Source organism: Phyllostomus discolor, chromosome 10 (genome assembly GCF_004126475.2).
Source record: "Phyllostomus discolor isolate MPI-MPIP mPhyDis1 chromosome 10, mPhyDis1.pri.v3, whole genome shotgun sequence".
Taxonomy (NCBI): Eukaryota; Metazoa; Chordata; class Mammalia; order Chiroptera; family Phyllostomidae; genus Phyllostomus; species Phyllostomus discolor.
The window spans coordinates 15,867,095-15,889,164 of NC_040912.2; the positions used below are offsets into that span (position 1 = coordinate 15,867,095).

General features: G+C 36.5%; 1 protein-coding gene across 3 annotated transcripts in view; it reads right to left on the reverse strand.

Moving 5' to 3' along the window:
* SP4 (Sp4 transcription factor) overlaps positions 1 to 22,070 on the reverse strand; it is a 65,157-nt gene that overhangs the window by 10,969 nt on the left and 32,118 nt on the right. For all 3 annotated transcript variants that reach the window (XR_004899596.1, XM_028526238.2, XM_028526237.2), the window contains exons 4-5: positions 11,520 to 11,748; positions 3,834 to 4,033 (exon numbers count right to left, since the gene is read on the reverse strand). Coding sequence is in view for 2 of the 3 variants with exons in the window: in XM_028526238.2 (XP_028382039.1) it covers positions 3,834 to 4,033; positions 11,520 to 11,748 (429 nt within the window). In the remaining variant the exon portion in view is untranslated. The remainder of the gene's footprint in view (positions 1 to 3,833; positions 4,034 to 11,519; positions 11,749 to 22,070) is intronic.

Genomic DNA, 22,070 nt, shown 5'->3' on the forward strand with positions numbered 1-22,070 from the left:
TTTTTCGATAAACTTACTTTCCTGTGCATTTTTTAAATTTACTTATTTATTTATTTTTAGAGAGGGGGAGAGAAGTAGAGAAAGGATAGAAACATCAATTGGGTGTCTCCTGCACACCCGCAACTGGGGCCCAGGCCCGCAGTCCAGGCATGTGCCCCAACCCACTGAGCCTGAGCTACGCCAGCCAGGGCTCCCCTATGTGTCTTTATAGAAAGCATTTCAGAGTGTTTTCCAGCAACCAACGGAGTAAACTGAGAAAAATGAAGATATGAGATCTTGAGAACACTAGATCCAAACCAAAAAAGCAGCAGAGAAAAGTCTCAAGTTTACAGATGTGTAGCTGCCCTAGACAGGACTCAGTCAGTATGTTAACAGAAAGCTGGAGACCTCCAATAATGTGGAGAAAATGGATGCATTTGATACTATTCTTGAAAAGTAGAAATAACAAAAATGTTAAAATAACGATGAAAGGGGAAAAAGGCAATTAGAAAATTCACAAAAAGACATACAAGAGAAACTATGTAGTCACAGTATATTACAGTCATAATATAATTATTTACTAATTTTCAGCATTAAAAATTCAGTAATAAAAAAGGAGACACTGCTTATTGAAAACGAAGGCAAGCATTTTAACATCAAGTGAAAGAAGAGAAACAGTAAAAGTTTAGGTGAGAGAAGTTAAGATGTGAAAGAGATGAGAAATGAACAGACAGGATAACAGAGTATCACAGATAATGCTGGGCCCACTCACAGTTAAAAAAGAACACTTGAATGTCATCTGATGGTGCAAAGTGAGGTAAACTCTTAACTCTCGATGTGAAGTCAATAGATGGTGTCTAATGTTGATAAATCAATAAATAACACTATAAGCACAACATTATTTAGGGAAGAATAAAATATGTAAAAGCAGTTAAAAGATTAAATATCACTTTCTCCGAGGAGCAGAACAGGGGTGGGACAGAGTCACTGCAAGCTCTTCTATATGATTTGAATTTTAAATACCACATGCATGTATCATTGGGAAATATTTTAAAATTTTATTTTACGAAAAGCAAAAAAATATGTATTATTTTCAGGAGTAAATATAAATAATTAATTCATAGTAAGGTACTGAGTTTCTATTTAGGTTAGTGGTTGGACATGAAATAAAACATGGTTCTTGACATGAACGGTCAAGACATTCAATTGAACATATTAATCATTCAATCAATATTTACTTATCTCAAAAGATAATGTTTCATATTCTTTCCAACTTTAATACTTAGAAAAAAGTTACAATAGTAAATCCTTAAAAATAAAATATTCAGCTTAACATTTTTCAAAATAACATTTAATTAATTTTGTATATAATGTATTAAGATGTTTAAAACACTGGAAGCAACCTTCAAGTACAGTCAGTTCGGATTTAAGCTAGTAGAAAATGATAAGGGTATGAATAATTAAAAAATAGATATTCTCCCAAATCATTAAACTCTGGTTTTAAAGTACACATATATATAACTCCTTGAATAAATCTCTTCTGTATATCTGTATTAATGTGGATGTGTGATAGATAAGCACTCCAGAACCTCGCTGTTTCTCAAACAAAATTATGAAATCACAATATGAGCTTCTAAATTAGAGAAAGCAGCAATTTTCTTGGCGTCCCTAATCTCTCCCACTGCGAAGTCAGGTTGGAAATACTGCATCTTCTCATATTTTTCTAAAACAAATCAACATTGTTATAGGACAAATTTTTATTCACATCATATTTTCCAATATGAATGGTGAGGTGGCCTTAGAAGCCCCAATGCAATAACATATAGAAAACGTTTAAAACTTTCTTAAAAATTTAAATTCTTAGTTTTAGCACAATGCTTATTAAGGGATTGACCAATATACTCATCTGTGTTACTAACTTAATGTGCTTATCAAACTTATCACTTTTAATGATTTAACAGCAGTTTTTCTTCTCTGAAACTATTTTCTAATCTGTAAAATGAAGCTAATTTATATCTCACAGTGTTGTTGCTAGAATCAAATGAGTTAAAATATTTGAAACATCTGATATGTGGTAGCTGATACATGTACCTTGGTACAAGTTAAAGTTTACCTCAAAAATTTATCCAAATTATTAATTCATTCAATAATTAAATATTGAATCCCAAATCTCATTTATCAGACATGTTCTACATGGAGAGGGAGTCAATGTTCTATGGAAAAAAATTGCCCTACTGGATATCAAAATTTAACAAAGCCACTGGTAATTAAAATGATATAATATTGGTATAGAAACTGGCAAATAAACAAAAGCTTTAAAACAGAGGACCCAGAAATTGAGCCACTCTTAAAGGGGACATAAATACATGAAAGAAGCATCATTATAAGTCCATAAAGAGTGTGGGCTATTCAAGAAATGTCTTTTTACATGGAAAAGTAAAAGTATATCCCCACCATCAAAAAGATTCTATACTGATAAATGAATGACCATACTTAAAAAAAAAAAAAAAAAAAACACCTTACAGCCATTAGAAAAAAAGCTTTTTAAAACTTTATGAGCACTTCATTAAAAAAAAAAGCAAGGCAAAATTTTATTTATAAATTCTTATATTTGACTAAATAAGAATGTAAAATTTCAAATGACAAGACAGCACAAAGATAAAAGACTAGCAATAAATAGAGAAATTACAATATATAAATCAGTAAAGCAAAAGGAAAAAACCAAAAAGAAAAACGTACCAACAGAAAAAGAAATATAAATGACCAATAAGTGTATGAAAAGACGCTGATCTCAGTATAAAAAAAAAAACTTCTAATTAAAAAATGAGAACTTGTCTGAAAGTGACAAAAGCTTCCAAAGCCTGACACTACTGAATACTGGTGAACACACCCCGCAGTGGAAACTCGAACCACTGCTGGTGAAGTAGAGATGGTAAAAGCCCCTGGAGAGACGTAACAGTTATCGAGCATATACTTCTCTATGACCCAGTATTTCTACTTCTTATACCTCTTCACTGCATATACACAGCAGCAAAGTCGGTGACAGCAAAAAACTAGCAATAACCTAAACAGCATGGGAAATGGATTAATACAGTGTAGGAGTCACCTGATAGAGACTGTACAGCAGTTAAAAGAAATATATACTTGTAATACATACATATATAATGCACATATATATGAACTTGGATAGGTCTTAAAACATACTAAGTGAAACTATGATACTGTAATATATCATTTATGTAAAATTTCATAGTACACACAAAACAGTATTTACCATATATATATATCCATGAACAATATACGTAAGAGTGTTAATACTGTACTAAAAACTTACACTTTAAATTCATGGTAGCTCCTGTCCTTGAGAAGTAGGAGGACAAAGATATGTTAACTTTGTATACAACTTGTTTTGTTAAAAAAATAACATCATATAACATCGATAGTTGTCAATTCTGAGTAAGTTAGGTGGGTATCACTATTATTCTGGATACTTTTAGTTAGTTTTCTGGATTGTAAAAAAATAAAAACTAATCAAAATCACCAATAATCTTAATTCAACTCTATTTTCATCTATTTAAATACTGAAAAAAAAAAACCATATTGGAATTCATCTTACTAAGAATACAAGATAAGCAAATGAAATAAATTCTAAGTCATGTAATTATGCCGACAGAGTTTACAAAAACTAGAATAAAATATGAAGTAAAGAATTTTGCTCTCAAACATCTTCCATATAATTGTTAAAGCGAATGCTCTTGAATTTCCGTATTTCCAATCTGACAGCTATCACTCCAGTTTTCATCTGAGCACTGAAAAAATAAGTAGAAAGTGTTAAGTCCAAAAAATAAACTAACCTGTGTGGGTCCTTCTGTGTCTCTGAAGCTCATCACTCCTTGTGAATCTTTTGCCACAAAACATCCAGTTGCACACAAAAGGCCTTTCTCCAGTATGCCAGCGAAGATGTGCTCGTAGGTGAGATGTTTTGCCATAAACTTTTCCACAACCTTCAATATGACAAATATGCTGTTTCTTTTTTCCTGGTTCATTACTGCCTCTAACAAAAACAAAAAACAAACATTAATTACACTTCCAAACACCAAGCTTATAATTATGGAAAAGTGAAAGATAATTAAATGATGCTTTTCTGAATGGGTTTGTAAAATCATTATGTTGTAACTGTAGTTAAAAATCAGAAAAATTTCAATTGGAGAAAAACCCAACCACCCCAGAGTTGTATAGTAAACTGAAAAATGCTATGGAAAACATGTTAATTTCAGAGAGCTTATGTTTGGCATTGGACTTCATGTTTATCTCTTAGCAGGCTCTTCCCTGGAGGGGGTCAATCTCTAAGTTTTACAGACACTTGAATATTCTTCTCTAAAATAGCAAAGGGTAATGTTCTCCATTTAAGAGTGTAAGATTCAGGGTTTCAATTCCAGCAAACAGTGTGATGAGCTCCATGGACCTACTCCCCAGTGAAACTGATGAAATTATTAAAAAAAAAAACCCATTTGTAGTCTCTGGAATTGGCTTTAGGAATACATAGCAAATACATACTCATAGAAAGCAAAGAATCTGATGTGAATAGTGAGAGAATGCAGTTATTTGAACCAAGACACTGCCTCTCTCCTTCTCCCTTCCACCTCCCTCCAGTTGGAAACACTCCAGTCTGGTGCAGCCAAGAACAGGATCCTCTCCTCCCACCTTCCAGTCGAGGGTAATCTCTTTACAAGGATCATTCTACCCCCAGCTACCTGTTGCTGAGACTAAATTCCAGGTGAGTGTGGCTGACAGGCAGGGAACTCCCTTCTTCCACTCAATCCCAAGGACACAGACTCTACCTTGGATAGGACAAAAGGAGAACACTGCAGTCCAGGTCACTCTTGACCCAGCTCAGCAGCAGTATGTGAATCAGAGGTCCCAAGCCAGGAGAGGCAAGCCAAGAAAACCTGAGGCTACTGATGTCCTCCTGCCCACAAGCACTCAGCCCCTGGAGGGGTGTCCAACCCACAGTCCACTGCCCGAATATGGCACAGGATGGCTTTGAATGAGGCCCAACACAAAACTGTAAATTTAGTTAAAACTTCATGAGATTTTGTGTATATGTGATTATGTGTCTCAATGTATTTAATGTGTGGCCTCAGACAACTCTTCCTCCAGGGTGGCCCAGAGATGCCCAAAGGTTGGACTCCTCTGTGAGCAAGAATGCCACTGAGAAAGGTGTTACTCACCGTCTCAACTCCTAGTTCAAAAGCTATGATAGAGATTTAGGCCAGGGGGAGAGCACACTATAAAAAGAAAACTCCAGATCTCTTCTCCCTCAAAAATGACTCTCAAACATTTGCAACAAAGTGAGAAGTTTTAGCCTTAGTGGTTTCTTAAACACAGTGGAGATTGTTGCAAAAAGTAACCAGGACTAGACAAATAAATTCACCAGAGAAACAGGTTGTTACACTGGAGGCTGTCTAGGTTGTCTGACAGAAGCCAGAAAAGAGGCAAGCTAGGGGGGTCCTCCAAAATCAGAATAAATGTCCAACACGGACCTAGTGATTTTAAAGGAATCTGATGGGATCAGATGGTGGAGAGATGTATGCTCCAGGGCATTGTTGAAAACAATAGAGCAATCAGCTGGCAATTAGTGGAGCTTAATAGCTGGGTGTGGTCAGGGAAAAAGACAATCAAAAAGATCCTGCCAAAACCACGGTCATCCCTGAGTCACCATCAGAATACTGGAGTCTGCATCCACTGAGGAGCAACATACTTCCCAGGGAGCCAGGGGGCAGTTCTAAAATAATCCAGCCAGTCCCTAAATAAATAAGTCAACAATGATAAGCTGGGGGAAGGGGAAGACAGGGGCAGGACTAAGGGTTGTTACAAAGTATTATCCAAACTGTCCAGTTTCCAACAAAAATGTATGAGACACGCCAAAAGTCAAAAAACAAAAACAAAACAAGAAAGTCTGACCCATATACCCCATAAATCAGGGAAGAGAAACTACCTGTGACAGCAACCAGATTTAACAAGACTTCAAAGTAGCCATCATAAGTAGGCTGAAAGAACTAATGGTCACTATGATTAAAGGAGCATAATGACAATGTGACATCAAACAGAGAGTATCAATAAAGAGAAATGATCTTTTTTTTTTTAAATATTTTATTTATTTATTTTTAGAGAGGGAAGGGAGGGAGATAGAGAGAGAGAGAGAAACATCAATGTGTGGTTGCTGGGGGTTATGGCCTGCAACCCAGGAATGTACCCTGGCTGGGAATCGAACCTGGGACACTTTGGTTCCCAGCCCGCGCTCAATCCACTGAGCTACGCCAGCCAGGGCTTAAGAAATGATCTTTTAAAAAACAATAGGAAATTCTGGAAATGGAAAGTACAACTGAAATGAAAAATTCACTAGAGGTACTCAAGAGAAGAAATAGAGAAGTTGAACATAGATCAATAGAGATTGTATAATCCAAAAACAACTAAGAAAAAGAACAAGAAAAAATTCACAGTTCCACAGTGTCACAGAAATGTGGGACACCAACATACAGTACTGTGGGCAGAACAGGGGGGAGGAGTGGAGGAGAGGAGGTGTAAGAGAAGGAGACAGGAGGAGAGTAGAGTAGAAAAAAAAATCAAAGAAACAATGATGAAAACTTATTGAAAAACATCAATCTACACATGCAGGAAACTCAACAAACTCCAAGTAGGATAAACGCAGAGATCCACAAATAGGTATTTTATACTAAAAATCTTAAAACCTGAGATAAGGTCAAAAATCTTGAAAGCAGCAGGAGAAAAATGACTCATCACTTACAAGGGAACCCCACAAAGATTAAAGGCTGATTTCTCAACAGAAACAAGAGTTCAGAAGGCAGTGGGGAAACATATTCAAAGTACTCAAAGAAAAAAAAACTCAAAAAAATCTTACATTCAGCAAAGCTATCTTTCAAAATTGAAGGTGAAATAAAGATATTTCCAGATAAACAAAAACTGAGCATCTGGGGCTTGCAGACTTGCTGTGCAAGAAATACTAAAGAAATTTGTTCAGGCTGAAAGCAAGTAAACCCAAAAAGTAATTCTATTGCACACAAAGAAACAAAAGAGGGCCAGCACTAATAAATATGTAATAATAAAGGGCAGCATAACTTCACATTTTGTCTCTTATTTAAAAAGCAATTTTAGGCCCTGGCCACATAGCTCAGAGGATCGTCCCAATATGCCAAGGTCGTGGGTTCAATCCCTGCTCAGAGCACCTACAAGAATCAACTAATGAATGCATAAATAAGTGGAACAACAAATTGATGGTGTTCTCATTCTCTCTTTTGTTTCCTCTCTCTAAAATCAATTTTTACTGATTGATCAATCAGTAAAATTTTAAAAGCAATTTTATAAATATGTATAAAATATACTGTCAAGCCTATCACATTACAGAAATGAAACACATGTAACATATATCTGCCAAAAATACATTGTTACATATATTGTCAAAAATAGCACAAAGAGGAAGGATGACAGCAACGCTGTACTGAGCTAAGGTAATGACACCAGATGGGAACTCAAGTCCACAGGAACACGTAAAGAAAACTAGAAGTGATACCGTTAACACAGCAAAAGCTATACATACTCACTCCCCATCTCTCTACTTAAAAAAAAGTAAAATTAGATAAAGTAATAATTACAATAATGTATTACTGGGCTTGTAAAATTTATACTATGTATACCGATAATACCACAAAAAGAAGCAAAAGAGAATAGATGTATATAGTAGTAACTTTTCTATAACTCACTAGAATTAAGTTACTATAAATCTTAAAGTGAACATAAACTAAGATATAGATAGTAAGGCTTAGAACAACTACTAAAGAAGTAACTCAAAATAATATAATTTAAAAAATCATTAATAAGCTAAAGTGCTAAATTACAAGTTAAAATGCTATATTCACTTAATGCGAAAGAAAGTAAAGGAGGAGTAGAGGAACAAACGACACAAGACAGGAGAAAGAGAAAGTAAAATGACAGTTGTAAATTCAGCTATGTCAGTAACATCAAATGTGAATTAGCTATACAATCCAATTCAAAGATAGATTTTGTCAGATTGGACTTTTAGAAAAACAGATCCAACTCTATGCTGCCTACAGGTGACACCCTTTGCACTGAAAGATACAAAGAGACTGAAAGTAAAATGATAAAAATAGATAAGCCAACAGCAACCCCAAGAAAGCTGGAGTGGTGCTACTAACATCAGACAAAACAAAATTTAAAACAAAAGATGTAATTAGAGATTAAGAGGATGATTTATTAAAGATAAATGGGTTGATCTATCAGGAAGATATAACAATTATAGACAGACATTCAGTTAAACACGACAGTAACAAGAAAGCCCCAAAACAGCAGGTAAAAACTAACAGAAATGAAGGTAGAAATAGATAATTCAACAACAGTTGGAGATTTCAATCTCTATTTCAATGATATTTTCATAAAACAAGAACAGTTATGTGATTATATGCCAATTGCTTAAATAAATGAAGACAAATTCCTAGAAAGACACAAAGCACCAAAGCTGACTCAAGAACAACTAACCAGAATGAAAGAAACCCATAGCAAGAAAAAAGACTGAATTAGAAGTCAAAAAAAATACCCGTAAGAAAAGCCCAGGGCTTCACTAGCGGATCCCACACAACATTTCAAGAATTAACATCAGTTTTTCAACAAATTCTTTCAAAAATAAAACTGGAAGGAACACTTATCAACTCATTCTATGAAAGCAAAGATATTCATTACAAGAAAACTACAAACCAATACCTGTCATGAACCTAGATGCAAAAATCTTGAACAAAATACTAGCAAACCAAATCCAGCAACATATAAAATAATTAAAAACCAAGCTGAATTTAACCTTATGAATGTAAAACTACTTTAACATCCATTAATCAATTAATGTAATATACCACATTGATAGAATAAAACACAAAAATTCCATGATCAGCTCAACAGATGCAGAAAAGCATTTGACATAATCCAACACCCTTTCAAGATAAAAAATACTCAATATAGTAGAAATAGTGCGTTTTCTTAACCTAACTTAGGGCATACAAGAAAAACCTAGAGCTAATATTATACTTAATGGTAAAAGACTGGCCACTTTTCCCCTCAGATCAGGAGTAAAACAATGATGTACACTTTCACCACTTTATTTCAACATGCACTTGTAGGTTCTGGACAGAACAATTACCATAGGCATGAAAAAGAAAAGTCAAAGTGGAAAGAACAAAATAAAACTATCTCTATCTGCAGATGATAGGATCTTATGTATAGAAAAACGCTAAGAAATCCACTAAAAAGTTAGCAGAACTAATGAAAGTTCAGCAGGGCTGCAAGATCAAGATGTACAAAAACAGTATTGCTAGACATTTGCAATGAACAATTAAGAAAACTGTTCCATTTACAATAGCACCAATAAGAATATTCAGGAATAAGTTGAACAAAAAAGTGCAAAATTGAAACTCTGAAAACTGCAGAACAATGTTGAAAGAAATTAGAGAAGATCTAAATAAACACAAAAACATATAACAGGTATTTGGATCCGAAGACTTAACGCTCTCAAGTGGGCAACACTGATCTAAAGATCCAATGTCACCCCTATGAGAATCCCCTCGCCTTCTTTATAGAAACTAGCAAACTGATTCTAAAATTCACAAATTGCAAGTGTCCCTATGGAGGCAAAAGAACATTGAAAATGAATAAAAAGGTCAGAGGACTCACACTTCCCAATTTCAAATTACTACAAAGCCAAAGTAATCAACACAGGGTAGTATTAGCATAGAATGAGACATACAAATCAATGAATTAGGACTGATCATCCAGAAATAAACCTATGTGCCCATGGTCAACTGCCTTCTGAGAAAAATGCCACGACCAGTCAGTACACGAGGCAAGGACAGTCTTTTCAACAATGGTGTTACATGAACCTTTACCTCACACCATATTAAAAAAATTAAGCCCAAACTGACAAAAGACCTAAACGTAAGAGCAAAAGCTACAAAACCAAGAAAACTAAGAATCTTCATGACCTCAGATTTGGTAATTAATTGTTGGGTACAACACCAAAAAATGAAGTAACCAAAAAGACTAAGCTTCATCAAAATAAAAACTTCAGTGTTTCAAAGGACATTATCAAGGGAGAGAGGACAACTCACAAACTGGGAGAAAATATGTGCAAATCATGTATCTGATAAAGGACTTGTACCAGAATAAAGAACCTCAATAATAAAAACAAATAAAATGGACAAAAGATATTAATAGATGTATCTCTAAAAAGATACACAAATTGCTACCAAGCACATGGAACATACTCTATGTCAGAGGTGGCAAACACAAGGCCTGCGGGCCGGATGGGGGCTGACTCCGGCCCTCCACTTTGTTGCTACCCAGTGGCAGTGCCGAGCTCCTTGCTCCTAGTTAAGGAGTAGGTACATTTACACAGTCCAAAAATTATATTTGGCCCTTTGAAGGCAGCTACGAGGCCAATGTGGCCCCTGGTGAAAATGAGTTTGACACCCCTACTCCATGTCATTAGTCATCAGAGAAATACGAATCAAAACTACAATGAGATACCACTTCATACCCACTAGGATAGATATAATCAAAAAGTCAGATTATAACAAATGATGGCAATAATGTGGAGCAATCAGAACCCTCATACCCAGCTAGTGGGAACATAAAATAACACAACCACATTGGAAAACATCTGGTACTTTCTCAAACAGATCTAGAGTCACCATTATGAGCCAGTAATTCCAATCCTAGGTATATGCCTAAGGGAATGAAAACATATGACCTCACAAAAAGTTGTATAAGAATGTTTATAGCAGTATAATAGCCAACAGGTGGAAAATGCCAAATGTCCATCAACTGATGAATGGATAAGTAAAATACCATATAGATATACAACAGAATATTTTTGTTGATTAAAAAATGAAGTGCTAATGCATGCTATAATACAGAAAAAACTTTCAAAACATGCTATGTGAATAAAACCAGTCACAAAAGACCACATATTATATGATTCCATTATGTGAATATTTAGAATAGGCAAAGCTATAAAGACAGAAACAGTTTCGGTGGTTGCCTAGAGCTAGGAGACTTGCTAATGAGAGGGTGATGGTTTAGAATACAGGGTTTTTTTTTTGAGGGTGACAAAATGTGCAAAATTAATTGTGGTGATGGATACACCACCCTGTAAATATATTAAAACTACTGAAATGTACACTTTAAATGACTGAATTGTATGGTGAGTTTTACGTCAGTAAAGTTTAAACTTTTACATGTTAAATGAAAAAAGTAAACAATTGCAAAAAAGTGTACGGTATAAGTTGGAGAACTGTTCCTAGAACTGTTCAATTTAATCCCCTTCACGACAATACTATATCTCAACTTCTGGCCTAAAAAAGCAAGTGATGTTCTAATGATCTAAGTACCCAACCAGTGGCTTGGTTTTAACTATTTTATATACCTTCCGGAGAGAGAGTTGGTAATCGAGCATTTACCTTCCTTCTCCTTCCCTACAGTTAGGACAGGAACAGGCAACTCTTCGAAGTCTCTTGCCAGGCTGTACCTCTTGATCAGAAGCTTGCTGGCCTTGCTGCAAATGCACTTGCGTGAGTTGGTCAGGACTAACAGCACCTATCGTAGCATTAGCAATTCCTCCAACTGCTACAGTTACAGGAGCTATTGTAGCTTGTTGGACTTTGACTCCGTCTTGTCCTTGCTGCTGACCTAAAAATAGGGAGAAAAAGAGTAATATAATGTTTTCTACTCCTCAAGAAAACACTAATTTTAACGTGAACATTATAAAGCTAACCATATTTGTTTTAATACATAATCTATGTAAAGTACAAAAGCAAAGGGGTTAATGATTTATATACTATGCCAATCCTCCTAAAATATAATTATTTTTGCTTTAGTAGCTCAGGTTGCTTCTATATCTGGTTGGTACATCTCTATACATAAATCATTTAACCATCTTGTGGCTTAATTTCTCCATCCGTAAAATGAAGATAGTAATACTTGCCACCTACCTACCTCACTGAAGTGTTGTGAGGATTCATGAGACATTATTTGAAAAGCACTCTGAGATCCTCAGATGAAAGATGCTATATAAATACAAAGCATTATTATTATTTCCACAGTAAGCAACATATTTCATTCACTCCAAGAAAATGAATGAAAAGTAAAACGATTAAGTTTAATGAACACCTCTCATTCCTAAATACTTCAAATTAAGCAAACATTTCTTTACTGGTGAGTTTTTTTTTACACACATGAAGTTAAATTGCTTTGCAAAATGCAAAACCACCCATGTTTATTACATACTGTTATTATAATCATAAAACAGACATTCAGAATATCATTACTTTTTCACTCATTTTATACAGCTTACACTTCACCTCTCAGGTTAGCACTTCTATCAACTTGGCTTCTTCACTTAGGGAAAAATGTAATAAATAATATATAATATGAAAAATAATAGCTATTTACATGGCTTAAATTGATCCTTATGTGCACATGAGTTTGCCTTATAATTATCCTTTTTTTCAACACAGTCTACTTTCTCCCCATCAACTGTGGAAATAGAAAGTATATGAATGGACCAAAAAGAAAATACCTATTTATAAAGGAATGCTCCCACCTCAGAGAGTTGATATAAGAATTAAAAAAGTTAATTTTGAACAGACTTCCGGCAAGATGGAGGAATAGGTGGACGCACCGTACCTCCTCGTACAACCAAGATTAGAAAACCAATAATTTACAACAATAATTTACTATCAGAATAACACCCAGATCCGGCAGAGGATTTATCTGAATGGAAGTCGGGCAGCCAAGAAGTTGAAGTAGACGCGTTCATCCGGACTGGTAGGAGAAGACCAGCCGGGCGGGTGCGGGGCTGGCTCGGGTCGGCGGCGCGCGGAGGTCGGGGGAAGGTTTGGCCCGAAATCGGCGCAAAAGCCATCCGGCGCGCAGGAAGGCAGCGGTGATCCCTGAGTACGCAAGCTGCGGCTGGCAGACCCAGAGGGGCAGCGATTGTGGACCAGGGCAGAACTCGCGGCCCAGAAGCCCAGACAAGGGTCCGAGTCCAGGGGAACGGAACTACCGCCACTGTTTTCTCCCGTCCCGCTCCCGCCCCACCCCCACCCCCACCCCCACCCCCACATATAACGTCACAATCTAGCGACCAGGGTGCCCAGCTCCGGTGAGCACCTAAGGCTCCGCCCCCCACTGTAACAAGAGCAACCAGACCGGAAAAAAAAAAAGGAGAGACGGGAAAAAAAAAAATGTTTTCAACAGAGCAGATCAGTCCCCCAGGACTCATCCTTTTGAGTGACCAAGAATTAGCCAATCTATCAGATGCGCAGTTCAAAACACTGGTGATCAGAAAGCTCACGGAACTGGTTGATTTTGGACGAAATTTAGATGAAAGAATTCAGATTACCATAAAACAGATGCAGGAAGACACACGGAGGAGAGCCAATAGTGAAAGGAAGGAATATGAGTCTCAAAACAATACAGTGGACCAGAAGGAAGATAGAATCAACCAAGCAGGAAAGCATGATGAAATAAGAATTCAAAAAATTGAGGAAAAGATTAAGAGCATCCAAGACACCTTTAAACGTTCCAATATCCGAATTATGGGGGTACCAGAATCGGAAGGGGAAAAGCAACAGATTGAGCACGTATTTGAACAAATAATAAAGGAGAACTTCCCCAATCTGGCAAAGGGAACGGTCTTCCAAGAAATCCAAGAAGCTCAGAGAGCCCCAAAGAAGTTGGACCCAAGAAGAAACACACCAAGGCACATCATAATTACATTAGCCAAGGTAAAAATGAAGGAGAGAATCCTAGAAGCAGCAAGAGATAAGGGGACAGTCACCTACAAAGGAGTTCCCATCAGACTGTCAGCTGATTTCTCCAAAGAGACCTTACAGGCAAGAAGGGGCTGGAAAGAAATATTCCAAGTCATGAAAGACAAGGACCTGCATCCCAGATTGCTCTATCCAGCAAAGCTCTCATTTAGAATGGAAGGGCAGATAAAGTGCTTCTCAGATAAGGTCAAGTTCAAGGAGTTCATCATCACCAAGCCCTTATTTTATGAAATGCTAAAGGGACTTATCTAAGAAAAGAAGATAAAGAAAAGACATATATAGTAAAAGGACAGCAAACTCACAAATATTAACAACCACACCTAAAGCAAAACCAAAAGAAACTAAGTAAACAATTAGAACAGGAACAGAACCACAGAAATGGAGGGCACGTGGAGGGTTAGCAGCAGTGGGGTGGGAGGAGGAGAGAGGGGGAAAAGGTATAGAGAATAAGTAGCATAGAATGTAGGTTGAAAATAGATAGGGGGAGGGCAAGAATAGTACGGGAAATGTAGAAACTAAAGAACTCATAAGTATGACACGTGGACATGAACTAAAGGGGGAAATGTGGGTGGGAGGGGGGTACAGGGTGGAGGGGAGAGAAGGGGGGAAATGGGACAACTGTAATAGCATAATCAATAAAATATATTAAAAAAAAAAGTTAATTTTTACAAACCCCGTATCACAGTGCCCAGCACAGAATTGTTCATTACATGTTAGCTATTATTAGCAGAAATAAACATGCGAGTACTAGATATAAAATAAAAGGGCTAATTTTAAAGCTGTATATATAGTACTTTAACCATGCGCAGCAACGAAGAAAAGACAAATTTTAGCAAGTGAGAAAACAGCACACGTTTTCTAAACAAAATCAAACCTCTCTCTCTGCCAGCCAAAAGTCAATCTCACCCTCCTGTGTGTATGCACAACACCTGAACCCGTTGGAGGCACTGATTAACTACAACACAAATAAAAAATACGTATTTTGTCACTGTTTTAGTAAGGACACACATTTTAGTTCTACTAAAGTTTAAATTTCTGTCCACCTTTGAATTAACATGGTGAGATAGGTAAAGCAATGCAAGCAAAGCTGGAAGTTGTAAATTCATGTCCCCCTTGGTGACTGTATCTGGAGATCCTCAGTTTCCTGAACTCAAACAATGCTGACCTCCCTAAAATTCCTGTCCCCTATCTGCTTTACAGAGTTGCTCATGAAGATCAAGTTGATTCCTAATGGGTAAAGGGTTTGTAAATCATAAAGCAATGCATAAATCCAAAGTATAATTATTATATCTCATTGTAGCTTTTGAGCACATGTTAACTTACATACCAAGTAAAACCAGATTCCTTAATTTAAGGATGACCAAGGCTAGGCAAACTATTCAAACTGCCTGTGTATCTGGAAGCACAGGGATACATATGCTCGCTGTTTACCGCAAAAATGCATTGCTGGAATCAGGAGTTCTGTCTGAACCAGCACTATACACAGTCTTTATAGCTTAGTCCCTATAGAGTCACAGGTATTTTAAGTTGGCAAGTATTCTTTACGTCCCCTGAAGAAGTCATGAGATATTTCTGACTATAAAAATTTTTCAGCTACTGCTCATACAACAGTTGGTCATTCCTTTCAGGTTGCAATGATATCTAAGATACATTTCATTATGTGAAAAAACTGCTGGGGATCCCCGGCTATTCATTGCCCTCAGCTCCATTGACCACCTCCTCAAGCCTCCATACTCTAAGTGTTTATTTGTTCAATACCTAGACAACTTGGGAAGTTATTGCGATAAATAATACTAAGCAAATCATATCTGAATGTATATATTTAAGCCTGACAACTAACTCTTGATTTCTTCACCTAGATGCCCCAGACAGTTCAAGTTCAACATACCTCAATGCTACTTTTATTTCCACTGCTACCACCAAACTCCTTACCAAGGCTTCCAAGGCCCTGCCAGCACACATTGAACTCCACCAACCTGAGACCCCATCACACGTTAGTCTTGCTCACTATACTGTTGGCACACGGAGCTTTTATTCTGGCACTCAACCACACCAAGCTCATCCCTTCCTAGGGCTTCTGCATACACTCTCCAGCCTAGGTGGGGATGCCTTTGCACCCAGATCTTTGCAGAGCTGACTTTCTAGTAGTATTCTAGTCTCAGTTCAAATCTCCCCTCTTAGAAATGCCAATTCCTGACCACATCACCTAAAATGTACCCCTGATACAGAAATTTGTCCATTTCTGGATCATCACCAAGTTTTATATTACTTGCCTTAAATTATCTTTTAATCTCTTTTCCACCTTCACCTCACTTCTGTATGTTGAATGCCATGAAAACACGCTGCCTGCTGTGTCCACTGCTGGCTCTCCAGCATGTGGAACAGTGTCCAACCTACAGTAGCCATTCGATAACAGAAGCTTAGTAAAGGAAAGCTTAAACATGAATTCATCTTCAAATCTTGCCTCTACTAACATTTCCATTTTGGTAAATGTTACTACCATTCTCCTTACAGTCAAAACCTTAGAAATATTTTAGCTTACTTCTCCTTTACTCATTAATTATATCCATGTGATAGCCAAGTTAAGTAACAGCAGAATAGCTCTTGACCCCATCTTAACTTTCTGTTGTCAGTCAGGACCACCCCCCTGGTCTGGGTTCTTGTTACTTCGTGCCTCTACCAGCCTAAGACTCAGGCTACCTATCTCATCCTTCAAATTGCTGCCAGAAAAAAAAAATGTTTAAATGCTGTTCTGATCATATCACTTCTGTGCACAATTACTTTCAATCATTCCCCATTGACTGAAGTCCGGCATTCAAAGGACTCCACCTCAAAGACTTCACTCCTGGTTCATGGACTTCCTCCTAATGGCCAAATCCGATGTCATTCCCTCAATGACCATTACAGGAGTGGCCTGCAGCATTTGACACCGCTGACCATTCTGTCCTCCTTGAAAATTCACTAACTCCCTACATTGTCAGAAATACCCTTCTTCTATGTTAGCTCCTATCATCATTTAAACATAAATTTAAGTCACATTCTTAAAAAGATTTATCTATGCTGGTTACCCTTACTCATGTCCCATTCTCTCCTCAAACTACTGTAATTTGAGAGAACAATTCTTTGTTAGTAAACCCAAACATACTCTTCCCTCTGATCTTATTCACCTCTGGAGCACCTGGAGCTGCTAATCTCACTCTCTTCCTGATACACTCTCCTCCTTTTATTTCTCTGATACTATTCACCACTGGTATTCCTCTTCCTTCTCTAACCACACCCACACAAGCTACTCCTCAGGGTTCCAACTTCCCTTATTCTAACTCTCTCCTTGGGTTAGCTCATCCACTTGCATAACTTTTATTGCTACCATGTGTATGTAAACAGCTGTCTTCCAGATCTGTCCCTTCTGCTCAAATACCCCTCATGAGAATCATACTCTTCTTTGACATCTACCACGGAACATTTCTACCCAGATTTTTCACAGGTAATCTGTCTAGGAATCAATAGGTTTCCCACTCTCTGAAACTAGCTCTTTCTCACTGTCCAAAATAGAAAACCTGGAAGTCATTCTTGACTCCCCTTCATTTGCCTCCACAACAGTAACCATCATTTTATGCTTACTTTATTAAATGTCTGACATATATTATTTTATTGTTGTTTGAGGATCTATATAAACCTCCCTTCATTTTCCATTCCAAAAAGTGTATTATTACTTGGGTATGTTAACACTTATGAGCAGCCCTAACTGGTGTGGCTTAGTGAGTTGGGTGTCATGCTGAACGCCAAAAGGTCACTGGCTTGATTCCTGGTTGGGTCACATGCCTGGGTTGAGGGTCAGATCTCCCAGTTGGAGGTGTGCAAGAGACAACCAATGGATATTTTCTCTCCTTCTCTTTCTCCCTCCTCCCTTCCCCTTTCTCTAAAAACATATAAATAAAGACTTTTAAAAAGATACTTCTAAACAAATGATTGGCCCCTGCGGTAATGGATGCTGTCACTGTGTTGAGCTAAAATTATTATAGGAATTTCTCCTAAAGTGCAATTTTTAATAGGATTTTAATAGGACATGAGTTTTTAACTAGATGATAACATTTGCATTACTGAGACCACTACTCGTTATAATTCAATCAGGAGAGTAAAACCTATAATACAAACTAAACACAGGAAAAAGTCGTTACAATATGAAAAATAGTTGATTTGTTGAAATGACTTTGTGTTTAATTTGCCAAGTAATAATTGTTGCTAAAGATGTTAGAATCTGTGCCAATAATAGTGCTGGTGATAATGGAGAAGATAAATCACTACAGAAACAAACTATGTATTTATAGTTACACAACACTTTTATTATTGAAATACCTGGAGAAAAAAGTTATTTATTAAGCTCTTCTGAAACTCTGGCTTCTAACCTCTCTGTTACCATACTGAAACTTTTAAAACATAATTTTACAAATAATGTGAATTTCTAGGTAATGTAACCTTATCCTTCCATGCTGTCAGAGGTTTAAACAAAAATACTACAAGGCTGTTTGGAACAACCAAGCCATTCTTCTTATTCCTTTCTCCTTTTCTTCTGTTCCCTTTTTTCAAGTATAGAAACTGGGCCAAGGGTAATGGTGGGCAGTTGGTTGGTAGGTGGCATATTAGATTGCTAGATACTCAAGAAAATCTAGATGGGTGTTTGGGAGGAACTCTTTGTTTCTTGCACATTTTTCTTTAGCACTAACTGGTGTGGTCTTTTGCCTCAACACAGCAGTCAGATTTGAGACTTGTATTTAAGTTTAGAGGAAGAAGGGAAAGCAGATTTAATTAAAGGAAGACAGTGTCTTCCTTACAGAATAACCTAGTTCTCTGGATACTGAAGCAGGAGGCCTATACCTAAACCAATAAGTATTACTCTGCCTTGAATTTCAATACACTTAGCTCCATATGAGACCTCAGGGATTGGCTGAGTTGGAATCTGGTAGTTCTGGCTTCTCTAATCAGATACCACTTTACTCCACCACAACATTAATAACGAATTATTTCTAAGAAAAGCTGTTCAGGACACAGGACCTCTGTGGGGTTATGTCCTTTGGCTGTCAGAGTTCCTAGCAGACTGAAAGTACTACTCAACTAACGACTCTTAAATAAAATGAATGGTAACCTAAAACGCATGTAAACACAGAAGCTTTATTACAAAGGTATGCCAATGAGAGACCACAGGAATACTAGATGATTCCTATTTTGCAAAAGACATGTTAAATGGATGAAAAGATAGTTGGAAACAGAACAAGTGGACACTTAGCCACAATCACAATCCTCTCCTGCTTCATGAGCTGGAATTCAGATCATTTAGAAGCACACACCAAAAGTACGGACCACAACCTGCCCCTGTAACCGTGTTTCTTTTCTTTCAGACATCAGATGTATCCTACAGCATGTGTTAACCCACATTTCACAATTTTTAAGAGTATTTACAAAGTAAACTTTTTAAAAAATGACAAACTTACCACTTATTAATGGAATAATAGGCTAAAAATTCTCCCTTTCCAGTTATTTGAAGAAGGTAAATATAGCTTAGTATTACAGTTAAGTATACACTTCAAGTTTTCTTATGATTTTAATAACAATGCATGCTCACCATAGAAAAGTACGAGGGAGCAAATAAAATCATCATATATTACCACTATCATCATTTTGGCGTATTTGCTTCTAACCTTTGTTCTGTGTATTTTTATAATGATACAGTTCTGCTATTTAAACAATTCCATTTCTGTTCTTTCTCATTTTTCCTTATTACCTTCAAGGGAAAACATCCTAGAAGTGAGATTACTAGGTCAACGGATGTGAGACACTCCTAAGACTTTCTATACAGACTACAAAATTATAAATGTAATTATACAGGGTAGAACAAAAAGTAGGTTTACAATTGGGAGTACACAAAACAGAGTTTATTCTTGTATTATTACTTATTGTATTATTTTTCCATATGAACAACTGTAAACATACTTTTGCCCTACCCTGTATATGTATTATAATATATGAGGGGGGAACCCTCCAAAAAACTGGAATTATCTTCTGGAAGGCAGGCCATTTGTAGTACAGGCTTCACTCACTAGATGAGTGTTCTAGGAACCCTTCTGTATCAGTGTGCTGGCTGGCGTTGTTGTGAGATGCTGCATTCAGCTTCAGTGAATTTTTTTTTTGAAGATCCTTTCAATGTGTTTGCCCATTTCACGATGGATGATTTACAAATACACCTGCCCACAAAGCACTGAGCATTCGGCACCTTTTGACCAAAAAACGGCATAACCCATGTGCCCCACTCTCCCTACCCACCTGATCTTGCCCTGAGTGACTTTTCTTTTTTTGTTTCCCCAGATGAAAAAGGCCCTCAAAGGGAAAGAAATGTTTTGCTGATGAGGAAGAGGTGAAACAAAAAATGGCAGAAGCACTAAAAGGCATCAAAATCGATGAGCTCAAAAACCATTTGGAGCAGTGGAAAAAAAACACGCTCAAATAGTATCTTGACAGGTGTACTGCATCAAATGGAGAGTACTCTAAAGGTGACTGAAGTTTGAACATGTAAGAATAAATACACAATATTTTATAAGTAAATTCTGGGGGATTTTGGGTCCCCCCTCATATAAAGCACTGCATTCATTTATATTTCAATTACAAATATATGAGAATACTTTTGCATCTCATGTACAAAGAAACACAGTTATCATTTAAAATAAAGACAAACAATTGATATCTCACAGTGGTTTTTAACAGAACTGATTCCTACTTTCACCTCTAATACTCTATATATCCTGAAGGTGTAAGCCAATGCAATAAGATATAGAAGTAACAGATCTATATGAAAAAAAAAAACCCTCTAGAAAAATCAACAAATTACTAAAATAAGACAGTACAGCAAGATGGCTAAATACAAGAGCAACATAAAAGAGCAACAGCTTCTCTCTATATCATCAACAAATTCATAAAGTAAAAGAAAATAAATCTATTCACAACAGTAACTATGAATATCTGGGAATCAATCAAATTAGAAATGTTCAGGGTCTTGAGGAAGATTAAATAAAGGACATAAAACAAGACCTTAGTAGAGAGAAATAATTGTTCTTATATGGAAAGAATCATAAATGTGTTAAATTTTTTGAAAATTAACCCATATGAAGTGAACTCAATGAGAAATTAATAAATTTTCCATGAAACACTAGTAGCTGATTCAATATGTAAAAGATCAACCAAGACAATTTTGAAAAAGTAGAACAGTAGAATAAAGATATGTTACAAAGCCATAGGAATTAAAACAATGAGGTAATGGCTTACAAACAGGCTCACATAACTGAACACAGGTTCTAAAACAGATGCAAGTATACAAGAAAATGTAGTATATGATAAAATGACATCTTTGAAATCAGAGGGAAAAGTAGGAAATAAATGTTTTGGATTGGGACTATTGGCTATGTGGGTATACATGGGGTGGGGGTAGGCAAAGAAATTTAGATAATCTCATGCACAAAAGTAAATTGCAAATAGTTTTGTATTTTTTAAAAAACTGAATGCAAAAACTAAACAGAACAAAAAATATTCAAAGAAAATACAGAACTACAGAATATTTTAAACAAAACTCTAAAAGATGACAAAAGGAAATGTTGTAAATTTGACCATATCAGAATTTAAAATTTCTTAAGACAAGCAATCAATCAACTCCAACTATCACTTGCTTAGATCAAAATCTGTGAAGTAATCTTTTTTTCCAGATTGTTATCTTTCTCTTATACTCTGTTTGCTACCCTGCTGACTATTCCTTCAAAATAGATCCAGGATCCAAGCATTTCTCCACTACCTCCACTGTCTGCACCTTCCAAGCCACCGTTTTCACTTGGTGACCACAATAATTTCCTCACTGGTCTCCCTGCCACCACTGCCCTCCTCTGTAACTTCATTCTTAACACAGTTCCCAGAAGACTCGTTCTAAAATGTAAGTCAGATCACGTCACTTTTCTGCTTAAAACCCAACAGGTTCAAAATACTATTTTAGGTACATGTGTTTTATAGCTGTGTTTTTCACACACAGCCTAGGACATAAGGTTATCTACTAGAACTAATAAGGAACACCAAAAACTGTTGATTTCTACAATATAAAACCTGCCAAGAAGGTCTAGAGGGACTTTTTACTGTTCTGAAGAA